This window comes from Heptranchias perlo, chromosome 20 (genome assembly GCF_035084215.1).
Source record: "Heptranchias perlo isolate sHepPer1 chromosome 20, sHepPer1.hap1, whole genome shotgun sequence".
NCBI lineage: Eukaryota > Metazoa > Chordata > Chondrichthyes > Hexanchiformes > Hexanchidae > Heptranchias > Heptranchias perlo.
Genome location: NC_090344.1, coordinates 32,667,977 through 32,683,090, shown reverse-complemented (window position 1 = coordinate 32,683,090; position 15,114 = coordinate 32,667,977). Strand labels below are relative to the sequence as shown.

Sequence of the window (15,114 nt, the reverse complement as noted above, 5' to 3'; positions counted from 1 at the left end):
ATCGCCCCAGTAGAGCGTTGGACCCTTGCTGGGATCGCCCCAGTAGAGTGTTGGACCCTTGCTGGGATCGCCCCAGTAGAGTGTTGGACCCTTGCTGGGATCTCCCCAGTAGAGTGTTGGACCCTTGCTGGGATCTCCCCAGTAGAGTGTTGGACCCTTGCTGGGATCTCCCCAGTAGAGTGTTGGACCCTTGCTGGGATCTCCCCAGTAGAGTGTTGGACCCTTGCTGGGATCTCCCCAGTAGAGTGTTGGACCCTTGCTGGGATCTCCCCAGTAGAGTGTTGGACCCTTGCTGGGATCTCCCCAGTAGAGTGTTGGACCCTTGCTGGGATCTCCCCAGTAGAGCGTTGGACCCTTGCTGGGATCTCCCCAGTAGAGTGTTGGACCCTTGCTGGGATCTCCCCAGTAGAGTGTTGGACCCTTGCTGGGATCTCCCCAGTAGAGTGTTGGACCCTTGCTGGGATCTCCCCAGTAGAGTGTTGGACCCTTGCTGGGATCTCCCCAGTAGAGTGTTGGACCCTTGCTGGGATCTCCCCAGTAGAGTGTTGGACTCTTGCTGGGATCTCCCCAGTAGAGTGTTGGACTCTTGCTGGGATCTCCTCAGTAGAGTGTTGGACCCTTGCTGGGATCTCCCCAGTAGAGTGTTGGACCCTTGCTGGGATCTCCCCAGTAGAGTGTTGGACCCTTGCTGGGATCTCCCCAGTAGAGTGTTGGACACTTGCCTGGGTGCAGTCTGAAGTTGAGGGAGAGATGCCTGTTCCCCGTGTCAGATCTTAAGAGACTCGGCCACACTCTCAGCCCCCGGACCGACTGCCGATCTCATCTGTTGTTTTCCCATTTCAGATTATTCCTCCCACTGAGAGACCAACTCCAATTAAAAGCCCGCCCGTCCAGCTCCTGGAGTACGGAGAGGCTGTCGCCACATTCAGCTTCAAAGGGGACTTAAGTGTGGAGCTCTCCTTCCGCAAGGTGTGTGAGTGTGAACAGGTTCAGCTAAGGCACAGCACAGTGAACAAACGTGTGTGTCTCTCTCTCTATCACTCTCTGTCACTCTCTCTCTGTCTCTCCCTCCCTGTCACTCTCTCTCTGTCTCTCCCTCCCTGTCACTCTCTCTCTGTCTCTCCCTCCCTGTCACTCTCTGTCTCTCTCTCGCTCTCTCTCTGTCTCTCGTTCTCTCTGTCTCTCGCTCGCTCTCTCTCTCTGTCTCTCTCTCTCTCTCTCTGTCTCTCGCTCGCTCTCTCTCTCTGTCTCTCCCTCCCTGTCACTCTCTGTCTCTCTCTCGCTCTCTCTCTGTCTCTCGTTCTCTCTGTCTCTCGCTCGCTCTCTCTCTCTGTCTCTCTCTCTCTCTCTCTGTCTCTCCCTCCCTGTCACTCTCTGTCTCTCTCTCGCTCTCTCTCTGTCTCTCGTTCTCTCTGTCTCTCGCTCGCTCTCTCTCTCTGTCTCTCTCTCTCTCTCTCTGTCTCTCGCTCGCTCTCTCTCTCTGTCTCTCGCTCTCTGTCTTTCACTCTCTCTGTCTCTCTCTCGCTCTCTCTGTCTGTCTCTCTCTCGCTTTCTCTGTCTCTCTCTCGCTCTCTCTGTCTCTCTCTCTGTCTCTCTCTCGCTCTCTCTGTCTCTCTCTCGCTCTCTCTGTCTCTCTCTCGCTCTCTCTCTCTGTCTCTCGCTCGCTCTCTCTGTCTCTCTCTCGCTCTCTCTCTCTGTCTCTCGCTCTCTCTGTCTCTCCCACTCTCCCCACCTCTCTCTCCCTGTCACTCTCTCTCTCTCTGTCTATCGCTCTCGCTGTCGCTCTCTCTCTATCTCTGTCTCTCTCTCTCTCGCTCCCTCTCTCTGTCTCTCGCTCCCTCTCTCTGTCTCTCTCTCCCCCACTCTCCCTCTCTCCCACTCCCACTCTCCCTCCGTCCCTCTCTATGGAGTTTGTCCCCTCTTTGCATCCCCTCCTTCGACGGTGGGCCGTGTGGGGTTGGTATTTACAGTGCCATCTTATGGATATATGGAGATGTGCAGAGGAATTTCCAGCCGGACAGTAAATTGTGTGGATGGGAGCAGGAAATTGCAAAGGGCCTTGACAAATTAAGTGAGTGGGCAGACCTGTCTTAAAATTGAGTTCTGCTTCACAGCGCCAAATCTTTTAGAACATTCCTTTCAGCCACATTTGTCACGTTAACCCATTCAGGACTAAATCCCTGTATAATGAGCCCCGCTACAGGTGTGGGTGAACACGGAGGTGCCCCCAGTGGGTGCAGCCAGGGTGGCGCGCGGAACCACACAGGACAGCCATGGTTTTGGGTGGTGCTGAGTTGGCGAAAGCTTTAACCTATCCCAGACTTGATTTCCGACACAATTGAGCGCCACCATCGAACTCCATCCAATGTACAGCACAGAAACAGGCCATTCGGCCCAACTGGTCCATGCTGGGGTTAATGCTCCACACGAGCCTCCTCCCACCCCTCTTCATCTCACCCTATCAGCATATCCTTCTATTCCTTTCTCCCTCATGTGTTTATCGAGCTTCCCCTTAAATGCCTCGATGCTATTTGCCTCAACTACTCCTTGTGGGAGCGAGTTCCACATTCTCACCACTCTCTGGGTGAAGAAGTTTCTCCTGAATTCCCTATTGGATTTATTAGTGACGATCTTATATTTATGAACCCTAATTCTGGTCTCCCCCACAAGTGGAAACATCATCTCTACGTCTACCCTATTAGAAATATAGAAACATAGAAAAATTTAAGGCACTGAAGGAGGCCATTCAGTCCATTGTGTCTGTGCTGGCCGATAAAGAGCTATCCAGCCTAATCCCACTTTCCAGCACTTGGTCTGTAGCCCTGTAGGTTACGGGCACTTCAGGTGCACATCCAAGTACTTTTTAAATGAGTTGAGGGTTTCTGCCTCTCCCGCCCTTTCAGGCAGTGAGTTCCAGACCCCACCACCCTCTGGGTGAAAAAATTCTTCCTCAGCTCCCCTCTAATCCTCCTACCAATCACTTTAAATCTATGTCCCCTGGTCACTGACCCCCTCTGCCAAGGGAAATAGGTCCTCCCTATCCACTCTATCGAGGCCCCTCATAATTTTATACACCTCAATTAAATCTCCCCTCAGCCTCCTTTGTTCCAAAGACAATAACCCCAGCCTATCCCGTCTTTTCTCATAGCTAAAATTCTCCAGCCCTGGCAACATCCTCGTAAATCTCCTCTGCACTCTCTCTAGTGCAATCACATCTTTCCTGTAATGTGGTGACCAGAACTGTACACAGTACTCGAGCTGTGGCCTAACTAGTGTTTTATACAGTTCGAGCATAACCTCCCTGTTCTTATATTCTATGCCTCGGCTAATAAAGGAAAGTATCCCATATGCCTTTTTAACCACCTTATCTACCTGTCCTGCTACCTTCAGGGATCTGTGGACATGCTCTCCAAGGTCTCTCTGTTCCTCTACACCTCTCAGTATCCTCCCATTTATTGTGTACTCCCTCGCCTTGTTTGCCCTCCCCAAATGCATTACCTCACACTTCTCCGGATTGAACTCCATTTGCCACTTTTCTGCCCACCTGACCAGTCCATTGATATCTTCCTGCAGTCTACAGCTTTCCTCCTCACTATCAACCACACGGCCAATTTTTGTATCATCCGCAAACTTCTTAATCATGCCCCCTGCATTTAAGTCTAAATCATTGATATATACCACAAAAAGCAAGGGACCGAGTACTGAGCCCCGTGGAACCCCACTGGAAAGAGCCTTCCTGTCACAAAAGTACCCGTCAACCATTACCCTTTGCTTCCTGCCACTGAGCCAATTTTGTATCCAATTTGCCACTTTCCCTTGGATCCCATGGGCTTTTTTTTGACCAGTCTGCCACGTGGGACCTTGTCAAAAGCCTTGCTGAAATCCATGTAGACTACAGCAAATACGCCACCCTCATCGACCCTCCTTGTTACCTCCTCAAAAAATTCAATCAATTTAGTCAGACACGACCTTCCCTTAACAAATCCATGCTGACTGTCCTTGATTAACCCGTGCCTTTCTAAATGATGGTTCATGCTATCCCTCAGAATTGATTCCAATAATTTGCCCACCACCAAGGTTAGACAGACTGGCCTATAATTACTCGGTCTATCTCTTTCTCCATTTTTAAACAACGGTACAATGTTAGCAGTCCTCCAATCCTCCAGCACCACGCCTGTAGCCAGGGAGGATTGGAAAATGATGGTCAGAGCCTCCGCTATTTCCTCCCTTGCTTCTATTAACAGCCTGGGATACGTTTCATCCAGGCCTGGCGATTTATCTACTTTCAAAGACGCTAAACCCCTGAATATTTCCTCTCTCACTGTGTTTATCACATCCAATATTTCACACTCCTCCTCCCTAACTACAATCTCTGCATCGTCCTGTTAAACCCATTCATTATTTTAAAGACCTCTATCGGGTCACCTCTTGGTCTTCCCTTTTCCAGAGAAAAGAGCCCCAGTCTGTTCAGTCTCTCTTGATAGTTATACCCTCAGTTCTGTATCATCCTTATGCATCTTTTTTGCACCTTCTCCAATGCCTCTATGCCCGTTTTATAATATGGAGACCAGAACTGTGCACGGTATTCCAAGTGTGGTCTAACCAAGGTATATGGAGACCAGAACTGTTCACGGTACTCCAAGTGTGGTCTAACCAAGGTCTATGGAGACCAGAACTGTTCACGGTACTCCAAGTGTGGTCTAACCAAGGTATATGGAGACCAGAACTGTTCACTGTGCTCCAAGTGTGGTCTAACCAAGGTATATGGAGACCAGAACTGTGCACAGTACTCCAAGTGTGGTCTGAACAAGATTTATGGAGACCAGAACTGTGCACAGCGCTCCAAGTGTGGTCTAACCAAGGTATATGGAGACCAGAACTGTGCACAGCGCTCCAAGTGTGGTCTAACCAAGGTATATGGAGACCAGAATTGTGCACAGTACTCCAAGTGTGGTCTAAACAAGATTTATGGAGACCAGAACTGTGCACAGCGCTCCAAGTGTGGTCTAACCAAGGTATATGGAGACTAGAACTGTGCACGGTATTCCAAGTGTGGTCTAACCAATGGATATGGAGACCAGAACTGTGCACAGTGCTCCAAATGTGGTCTAACCAAGGTATATGGAGACCAGAGCTGTGCCCAGTGCTCCAAGTGTGGTCTAACCAAGGTTCTATATAAGTTTAACATAACGTCTCTGCTTTTCAATTCCGTCCCTCTAGAAATGAAGCCCAATGCTTGGTTTGCAATTTTTATGGTCTTGTTAACCTGCGGCACTACTTTTAATGGTTTGTGAATCTGTACACCAGCATTTAATGTAGAGTCTGTTCGCACGAGGGCACGTTAATGGTGAGGGGTGTCAGTCTGGATCAGATGGGTCCAGGTTGATGCAGTTTGAGAATCTGGTTTGAACAGCACTGGCTGGATCGAGGTTATTTCGGATTTGCTGGGGAGCCCAGCGCTGAGGGACAGTTTGCAGATGTTTCGGTCGGTGGAGGTGTTGGAGACCTCGTGTGGGACCAGTTACCTCAGCTGATTTTTTTTTTTGTGCCTCAGGGTGAAACAATCTCACTGATCAGAAGAGTCGATGACAACTGGTTCGAGGGGCGAATAACAGGCACCAACCGGCAAGGGATCTTTCCAGCCAATTACGTGCAGGTGGTGAAAAGGCCAAAGGTCAAAAACGCCACCGAGTACGCCATTGCCCCAGTCCCAGCCGCCCCAGCGCACCACTTCCCCAGCCCTCCACCATCTTCCTCAAAAAGAGATGGCCCTGACTCATTGGCTGGACTACCGGCCAATCAGCACCCAGGGCCAGCATCGTCCTCCTATCAGCACCCAATGCCAACATCGTCCTCCTATCAGCACTCAGCGCCAGCATCGTCCACCTATCAGCACTCAGTGCCAGCATCGTCCACCAATCAGTACCCAATGCCAACATCATCCTCCTATCAGCACTCAGCGCCAGCATCGTCCACCTATCAGCACTCAGTGCCAGCATCGTCCACCAATCAGTACCCAATGCCAACATCATCTTCCTATCAGCACTCAGTGCCAGCATCGTCCACCTATCAGCACTCAGTGCCAGCATCGTCCACCAATCAGCACTCAGTGCCAGCATCGTCCACCTATCAGCACTCAGTGCCAGCATCGTCCGCCAATCAGCACTCAATGCCAGCATCGTCCACCAATCAGCACCCATTGCCTGCATCGTCCACCTATCAGCGCTCAGTGCCAGCATCGTCCACCAATCAGCACTCAGTTCCTGCATTCACCAATCAGCACCCAGTTCCAGCATTCACCAATCAGCATTCAGTTCCAGCATTCACCAATCAGCATTCAGTTCCAGCATTCACCAATCAGCATTCAGTACCAGCATTCACCAATCAGCATTCAATTCCAGTCTTAACCAATCAGCATTCAATTCCAGTCTTAACCAATCAGCATTCAATTCCAGTCTTAACCAATCAGCATGCCCCCCGTTCAGTCTGGCCCCTGCAGTCGTCACCAATCCCTCACCCCGGCCTAGGACCAGTAACCATGCCAACTGCATCCTCCACTCATCAGCCAGCTCTGGCCCCCCAGGTAAGACCTTAGACTGAAAGGAATGAAAGGAAAATAATATTTATCACCAAGAAGGCCCACCACCACCTTCTCAAGGGGCGACCAGGGGTGGGCAAGAAATGCCGGCCTTGCCAGTGATGCCCACATCCCCAGAATGAATACAAAATAATATTGAACGGCTGAGTTCATTCTAGAATGTTCCCAGGCGTCCACAGCCAGCAGGAATTCGTGAAAGGAGCTTCGAGATGAGTCTGCCCTCATAGGATAGAGGCAGCAAAAACTCAGAAAGTTCCCTTCCACTCACTGTCCATAAGGAAAGAAGCTAGGGTTACAGGCAATGGGCCCCGGTCGCTAGGGTTACAGGCAATGGGCCCCGGTCGCTAGGGTTACAGGGAATGGGCCCCGGTCGCTAGGGTTACAGGGAATGGGCCCCGGTCGCTAGGGTTACAGGCAATGGGCCCCGGTCGCTAGGGTTACAGGGAATGGGCCCCGGTCCGTAGGGTTACAGGGAATGGGCCCCGGTCGCTAGGGTTACAGGCAATGGGCCCCGGTCGCTAGGGTTACAGGGAATGGGCCCCGGTCGCTAGGGTTACAGGCAATGGGCCCCGGTCGCTAGGGTTACAGGGAATGGGCCCCGGTCGCTAGGGTTACAGGCAATGGGCCCCGGTCGCTAGGGTTACAGGGAATGGGCCCCGGTCCGTAGGGTTACAGGGAATGGGCCCCGGTCGCTAGGGTTACAGGGAATGGGCCCCGGTCGCTAAGGTTACAGGGAATGGGCCCCGGTCGCTAAGGTTACAGGGAATGGGCCCCGGTCGCTAGGGTTACAGGCAATGGGCCCCGGTCGCTAGGGCTACAGGCAATGGGCCCCGGTCGCTAGGGTTACAGGGAATGGGCCCCGGTCGCTAGGGTTACAGGGAATGGGCCCCGGTCGCTAGGGTTACAGGGAATGGGCCCCGGTCGCTCGGGTTACAGGGAATGGGCCCCGGTCGCTCGGGTTACAGGGAATGGGCCCCGGTCGCTAGGGTTACAGGGAATGGGCCCCGGTCGCTAGGGTTACAGGGAATGGGCCCCGGTCGCTAGGGTTACAGGGAATGGGCCCCGGTCGCTAAGGTTACAGGGAATGGGCCCGGTCGCTAGGGTTACAGGGAATGGGCCCCGGTCGCTAAGGTTACAGGGAATGGGCCCCGGTCGCTAGGGTTAGAGGGAATGGGCCCCGGTCGCTAAGGTTACAGGGAATGGGCCCGGTCGCTCGTGTTGCAGGGAATTGGCCCGGTTGTTCGGGTTACAGTGAAAAGGCTCCATTGCCATGGTTACAGGGATGGATCGGGTTGCTGGGGTTACAGTAAATGGGTGCAGTTACTAAAATTACAGGAATGCACCAGGTCATTAGCGTTACAGGGATGGGCTGGTCGCTAGGGTTACAGGATGGGCCCGGTCGCTCGGGCTACAGGATGGGCCCGGTCGCTCGGGCTACAGGATGGGCCCGGTCGCTAGGCTTACAGGATAGGCTCGGTCGCTCGGGCTACAGGATGGGCCCGGTCGCTAGGGTTACAGGATAGGCCCGGTCGCGGGAGTTACGGGGAATTGGCCCGGTTTGTAGGATCACTGGTGTTGGATCATCCCAGGGATGATCTTTATTGTTATGGCTCCTGTGTCCTGCTGCAGTAACTCAGCTCTTCCGTCCCCTCTGCCCATCGGACAGTGCCGGATGCCCTCTGACCCCAGCCTGCAGTCACGCATCATTTTCACCGAGCCAGTGGGATCCCAGCGAGCGGCGTCAGGAACTGCGACTGGAGCTGAATGGAGCCCGTGAGTATGAATTTCGTTCACTGACGCAAAACAGTAAACTCTCCGGCCTCCCGCTCCTGACACGGGCTGCGTTCGAAAGCAGCATGAGGTCCGAGGCAGCCCTGATTCTCCGACCTGCGCTCCCTACAAGGTGGAGAATCTCAAGCAATCTGGGCGATGGGAGGGGTCAAAGGTCGAGGTGCCGATGGGACTCAAAATAGGTCCCACTCGAGCTCAAGACCTTATTAAAGTAGGAGGGCGCTGGGCTCCCGTTCAGGGGGGCCCGGTCACTAGGGGAACAGGGATTGAGCCCGGTCACTAGGGTTACAGGGATTGAGCCCGGTCGCTAGGGTTACAGGGATTGGGCCCGGTCGCTAGGGTTACAGGGATTGAGCCCGGTCGCTCGGGTTACAGGGATTGGGCCCGGTCACTAGGATTACAGGGATTGGGCCCGGTCACTAGGGTTACAAGGATTGGGCCCGGTCGCTCGGGTTACAGGGATTGGGCCCGGTCACTAGGGTTACAGGGATTGGGCCCGGTTGCTAGGGTTACAGGGATTGGGCCCGGTCGCTAGGGTTACAGGGATTGGGCCCGGTTGCTAGGGTTACAGGGATTGGGCCCGGTCGCTCGGGTTACAGGGATTGGGCCCGGTCGCTAGGGTTACAGGGATTGGGCCCGGTTGCTAGGGTTACAGGGATTGGGCCCGGTCGCTAGGGTTACAGGGATTGAGCCCGGTCGCTAGGGTTACAGGGATTGGGCCCGGTTGCTAGGGTTACAGGGATTGGGCCCGGTCGCTAGGGTTACAGGGATTGAGCCCGGTCGCTAGGGTTACAGGGATTGGGCCCGGTTGCTAGGGTTACAGGGATTGGGCCCGGTCGCTCGGGTTACAGGGATTGGGCCCGGTTGCTAGGGTTACAGGGATTGGGCCCGGTTGCTAGGGTTACAGGGATTGGGCCCGGTCACTAGGGTTACAGGGATTGGGCCCAGTCGCTCGGGTTACAGGGATTGGGCCCGGTCGCTAGGGTTACAGGGATTGGGCCCGGTTGCTAGGGTTACAGGGATTGGGCCCGGTCGCTAGGGTTACAGGGATTGAGCCCGGTCGCTAGGGTTACAGGGATTGGGCCCGGTTGCTAGGGTTACAGGGATTGAGCCCGGTCGCTAGGGTTACAGGGATTGGGCCCGGTTGCTAGGGTTACAGGGATTGGGCCCGGTCGCTCGGGTTACAGGGATTGGGCCCGGTTGCTAGGGTTACAGGGATTGGGCCCGGTTGCTAGGGTTACAGGGATTGGGCCCGGTTGCTAGGGTTACAAGGATTGGGCCCGGTCGCTCGGGTTACAGGGATTGGGCCCGGTTGCTAAGGATATACGGATGGGACTCATTGCTACGGATGCAGGGAGTAACAATTACCTAAAAATGGAGGAAGAGTTTAACATTTCTAAGTAGAAAACGTACTTTTCAAGTGTTTTGCGTGCGGTGCGGAGCTGCTGATTACCTGAATTCTCTGCTTCGTCCTCTCCCTGTTCCAGATACCGGGCACTGTATCACTACAATCCTCTGAACGGGGATGAGTTGGAGCTGAGAGAGGGCGATCTCGTGGATGTAATGGAGAAGTGCGACGATGGCTGGTTTGTAGGTAAGGGTTGTAATCTGCCACAGATCGGAGGTGCTGAGGAAGAAGGAAGCCCCTCACACTTTGAGTCCATACTGTTGGGCCACAGGACAAGGCCACAGCCCAGGACTGGACCACAGGACTGAGCCACAGCCCAGGACTGGGCCACAGGACTGAACCACAGCCCAGGACTGGGCCACAGGACTGAGCCACAGCCCAGGACTAGGCCACAAGACAATGCAAGGTCTCAGCACAAGCTGGGGTGTCTGAACTGTGCTGCACTTAGAAGCATAGAATGGTTCCAGCACAGAAGAAGGCCATTTGGCCCATCGAGCCTGTGCCGGCTCTTTGTAAGAGCAATCCAGTTAGTCCCATTCCCCCGCTCTTTCCCCGTAGCCTTGCAAATTTTTTCCTTTCAAGTACTTATCCAGTTCCCTTTTGAAGGCCATGATTGAATCTGCCTCCACCACCCCCTCGGGCCGTGAATTCCAGATCACAACCACTCGCTGCGTAAAAAAGTTTTTCCTCATGTCGCCTTTGGTTCTTTTGCCAATCACCTTAAATCTGTGTCCTCTGGTTCTCGACCCTTCCGCCAATGGGAAACGGTTCCTCTTTACTTACGTTATCAGACATGCCCAGAGTTTCCACCCCGGAGGTAAAGCCAGGTTAGCCGAGGAACCAGGAGCATCCCAGCTCCAGTGGCCCTGAGAAGATGGTGGGCCACCTCAGGGGGGCATTAAGTCACCGCCACATCGTGTGGGGCTGGAGTCACGAGTAGGCCCAGACCGAGTAAGGACGGCAGGTTTCCCTCCCCAAAGGGGATAAGTGACCCACTTGCATTTTACAACAATCTGAGAGCTTCACGGTCACTTTTACTGACCTGTTTATTATTTCCCGATTTGTTAAACTGAATTCAGATTCCCAAACTGCCAGTGGTGGGATTTGAACTCTCGTTCTCTGGATTACTAGTCTGCTAACGTAGCCACCGCACTATCCTTTGTGCAGCATCTCACAGTCGGCAGGCTGCACTGTGGGGTGGGGTCTCCTACCAGTAAGACCCCTTTCCCCTTCCTCGTAGGGGCATCGCAACGTTCTCCTTCTTGGTTTGTTCACTCGGCTCTCCCCACCCCCGATCTCTTTTGTCCCTCGCAGGTACGTCTCGTCGGACGAACAACTTTGGGACGTTTCCCGGGAACTATGTGCAGCCTGTGTAACCTTCCACCATCACCCACCACCCGATCGTGGTGACCCGGGCCCGAGTCCTCGCGCTCTCTCTGCCTCTCTCTCTCTCTTTCTGACTCTCTCTCTGTCTGTCTCTCTCTCTGCCTCTGTCTCTCTCTCTCTCTCTCTGTCTCTCTCTCTCTCTCTCTGTCTCTCTCTCTGTCTCTCTCTGTCTGTGTCTGTCTCTCTCTTTCTCTTTCTCTTTCTCTCTGTCTCTGTCTCTCTCTTTCTCTCTGTCTCTGACTTTCTCTCTTTCTCTCTGTCTCTTTCTCTCTGTCTCTCTGTGTCTCTGTCTCTCTGTCTCTCTGTGTCTCTGTCTCTCTCTCTGTCTCTCTCTCTTTCTCTGTCTCTGTCTCTCTCTCTGTCTCTCTCTCTCTCTCTGTCTCTCTCTCTCTCTCTGTCTCTCTCTTTCTCTGTGTCTCTGTCTCTCTCTCTCTGTCTCTGACTTTTTCTGTGTCTCTCTCTCTCTCTGTCTCTCTCTCTCTCTGTCTGCCTCTCTCTCTCTGTCTCTCTCCCTCTCATTTTCTCTCTCCCTCCCTCTCTCTCTTCCTTTCTCTCTCTGTCTCAATCTCTGCCTCTCTCCCTCTCTCATTTTCTTTCTCTCTGTCTGCCTCTCTCTCTCTCTCTGTCTGTCTCTCTTTCTCTCTGTCTGCCTCTCTCTATCTCTCTCCTTCTCTCTCTCTCTCTCTCTGTCTCTCTCTCTCTTACCGCTTCTCTCTGTCTGTCTGTCTCTCTCTCTCTCATTTTCTCTCTCCCTCTCTCTCTCTCTGTCTGTCTTTGTCACACACTCGTTCTTCCTTGTGTGAGCAGCGAGTTCTCCCGCCGCGGTGACCTGTGACCCCCGCCTGGATGGTGTCCCGCGCCGCGGCGACCTGTGACCTCCGCCTGGACTGTGCCTCGCGCCGCGGTGACCTCCGCCTGGACGTGCAACCTCAAACCTGGACCGGATCTCAACGGAACGGATCTCGTTGTGGGGGAGCCCCGAGATCTGTCTGTAAATCTGTGCTGAGTGGGAGGTGGGGCTACAGTGGGGAGGGGGGAGGTGTTGGGGGGGAGGCCCCTCGCACAGGTTTGGGGGGTGGGAGGAGGGGGGGGGGGGGGGGAACCTCTTTGAAGGTCTGAACTGCCGCCCCCTTTCGCGGGCCAGAGAGATCGGACGGCGCACGGAGTCCGCCGGCGAGAGTCGGCGAGCAGCTGATCGACCAAGGGAGGCGGTCAGTGCGGTTTGCTTAAATCTGCAGGGAGAAGGGCAAGATTTATGGGCCGATGGGGGAGGGGAGGGGCTGCTGATATTCTTGGGGGGGGGGGGGGGAGGTGGGTGGGTGGGGGGGCAGGGTTTGGTGGGCAGCGGGTGCCGGTGACCAACGGTGCAGAGTCGAACACCATCACAGTGAGCGGGTGCCAGGAGGGCGGAGACGCACAGGATGATCCCAGCCTGTCCTCGGACGTGGGACGCGGTGTGGATGAGTGACAGGCTGTGGTTAGGGCTTTTGGCCATTGGATGGATCCTGGGCGTGAGGTGTTCACCTGTGTACCATCCCACGTGCCTGAACAAGTACCTCCACTGTGTACTCAGCTGTGTACCTGCGTTGCGTACCTGTGTTGCGTACCTGCACTGTGCACCTGCACTATATACCTGCGTTGTGTACCTGCACTATATACCTGCGTTGTGTACCTGCACTATATACCTGCGTTGCGTACCTGCACGATATACCTGCGTTGCGTACCTGCACGATATACCTGCGTTGCGTACCTGCACTGTGTACCTGTGTTGCGTACCTGCACTGTGTACCTGCACTATATACCTGCGTTGTGTACCTGCACTATATACCTGCTTTGTGTACCTGCACGATATACCTGCGTTGTGTACCTGCACTATATACCTGCTTTGTGTACCTGCACTGTGTACCTGCGTTGCGTACCTGCACCGCGTACCGGCGTTGCGTACCTGCACCGCGTACCGGCGTTGCGTACCTGCACCGCGTACCGGTGTTGCGTACCTGCACTATATACCTGAGCTTTGTACTTGCGTTATGTACCTGTGCTGCGTATCTGTACCAGAGACAAACATGGTTAAACCGTCCTGCTGCCTGTGTCACCAACAACAAACCAAACCTTGGTGTAAAATCTCTATTTGTTCCGAATAAAAAGATGTCACAGACACAGAGCCTCTCCCCTTTCATAAGTAACGTGACCGACAAACTCTGTTAGTGAGGCCGCCTCGAACCCCTGTGCGTAAAGCAGATACCAACTGGAATTAGGCGGGCCTCAGGACGTAACACACAACAGCAGCTTGCATTTATATAGCGTCTTTAACGTAGTAAAACGTCCCATGGTGCTTCACAGGAGCGTTATCAAACAAAATTTGCCACATGAGGAGATATTCGGACAGGTGACCAAAAGCTTGGTCAAAGAGGTAGGTTTTAAGGAGCGTCTTAAAGGAGGAGAGAGAGGCGGAGAGGTTTAGGGAGGGAATTTAATATTGAGAGCGTCCCTTTCCCTCAATCGTAGGCAGCTCCTTTGCGACTCAAATGTGTGAAAAGGCCCGTGAAACGATAGAATTAAAATCAGAGCCGATGGATCTTAGCTAACTCAGAGGGGCAAGGGTCAGCTCAAAGAAAGAACGATCTCCCATTGCTACAGCATCTTTCACAACCTCAGGACGTCCCAAAGCACTTTACAGCCAATTACGTACTTTTGAAGTTGTAATGTAGGAAACGGGGCAGCCAATTTGCGCACAGCAAGATCCCACAAACAGCGATGTGACAATGCCCAGATCATCTGTTTTTTTGCGTGACGTTGGTTGAGGGATAAATCTTGGCCCCAGGACATAAGAACATAAGAAATAGGAGCAGGAGTAGGCCAATTGGCCCCTCGAGCCTGCTCCGCCATTCAATAAGATCATGGCTGATCTGATCCGAACCTCAAATCTAAATTCATGTCCAATTTCCTGCCCGCTCCCCGTAACCCCTCATTCCCTTTACTTCTCGGAAACTGTCTATTTCTGTTTTAAATTTATTTAATGATGTAGCTTCCACAGCTTCCTGGGGCAGCAAATTCCACAGACCTACTACCCTCTGAGTGAAGAAGTTTCTCCTCATCTCAGTTTTGAAAGAGCAGCCCCTTATTCTAAGATTATGCCCCCTAGTTCTAGTTTCACCCATCCTTGGGAACATCCTTACCGCATCCACCCGATCAAGCCCCTTCACAATCTTATATGTTTCAATAAGATCGCCTCTCATTCTTCTGAACTCCAATGAGTAGAGTCCCAATCTACTCAACCTCTCCTCATATGTCCGCCCCCTCATCCCCGGGATTAACCGAGTGAACCTTCTTTGTACTGCCTCGAGAGCAAGTATGTCTGGACACCGGGGAGAGCTCCCCCTGCTCTTCTTCCAATAGTGGCCGTGGGATCTTTTACATCCACCCGAGAGGGCCTCGTTTTAAGGTCTCATCCGAAAGACGGCACTTCCGACAGTGCGGCACTCCCTCAGTACCGGCACTGGGAGTGTCGGCCTGGATCACGGGCCCAAGTCTCTGGAGTGGGGACTCGAACGCACGAACTGATTCCGAGACGCTGGGCTTATCCATGGGCCTGTGCTGAGTTCTCTGATCTCGATCAGAGGCAGCGGTCCTCGGTGTCACTGGGCTGAAGTGAGCCGGGGCCGGGGGAGGGGGGAAATTCGACCGGGGGTTGCTGCTCCTGATCACCATCATTTGAAGACAAGGTCGATCCAAGCTCGACGAGTGACCTTTGGGTAAACGGGGTAAGAAAAGCGGGCTGAGAGCATTCAGAGGCGAGACAGGCGGAGTCTAGCCCTCTGACAGCCCCGGCACTCCCAAGACCCAACAAAAACTTGCACCTTTGATGCGTAAAACGTCCCAAGGCGCCTCACAGGAGCGGAATCAGACATCGACACCGAGCCTCATGAGA

At 53.6% G+C, this 15,114-nt stretch overlaps 1 protein-coding gene across 1 annotated transcript in view; it reads left to right on the top strand.

Moving 5' to 3' along the window:
• sorbs3 (sorbin and SH3 domain containing 3) overlaps positions 1-13,343 on the top strand; it is a 148,540-nt gene extending 135,197 nt beyond the window's left edge. The window contains exons 18-22 of the mRNA XM_068001522.1: positions 844-969; positions 5,555-6,583; positions 8,265-8,371; positions 9,877-9,983; positions 11,112-13,343. Coding sequence (XP_067857623.1) covers positions 844-969; positions 5,555-6,583; positions 8,265-8,371; positions 9,877-9,983; positions 11,112-11,173 — 1,431 coding nt within the window. The 3' untranslated portion in view covers positions 11,174-13,343. The remainder of the gene's footprint in view (positions 1-843; positions 970-5,554; positions 6,584-8,264; positions 8,372-9,876; positions 9,984-11,111) is intronic.
• The last annotated feature ends 1,771 nt before the right edge of the window (positions 13,344-15,114 follow it).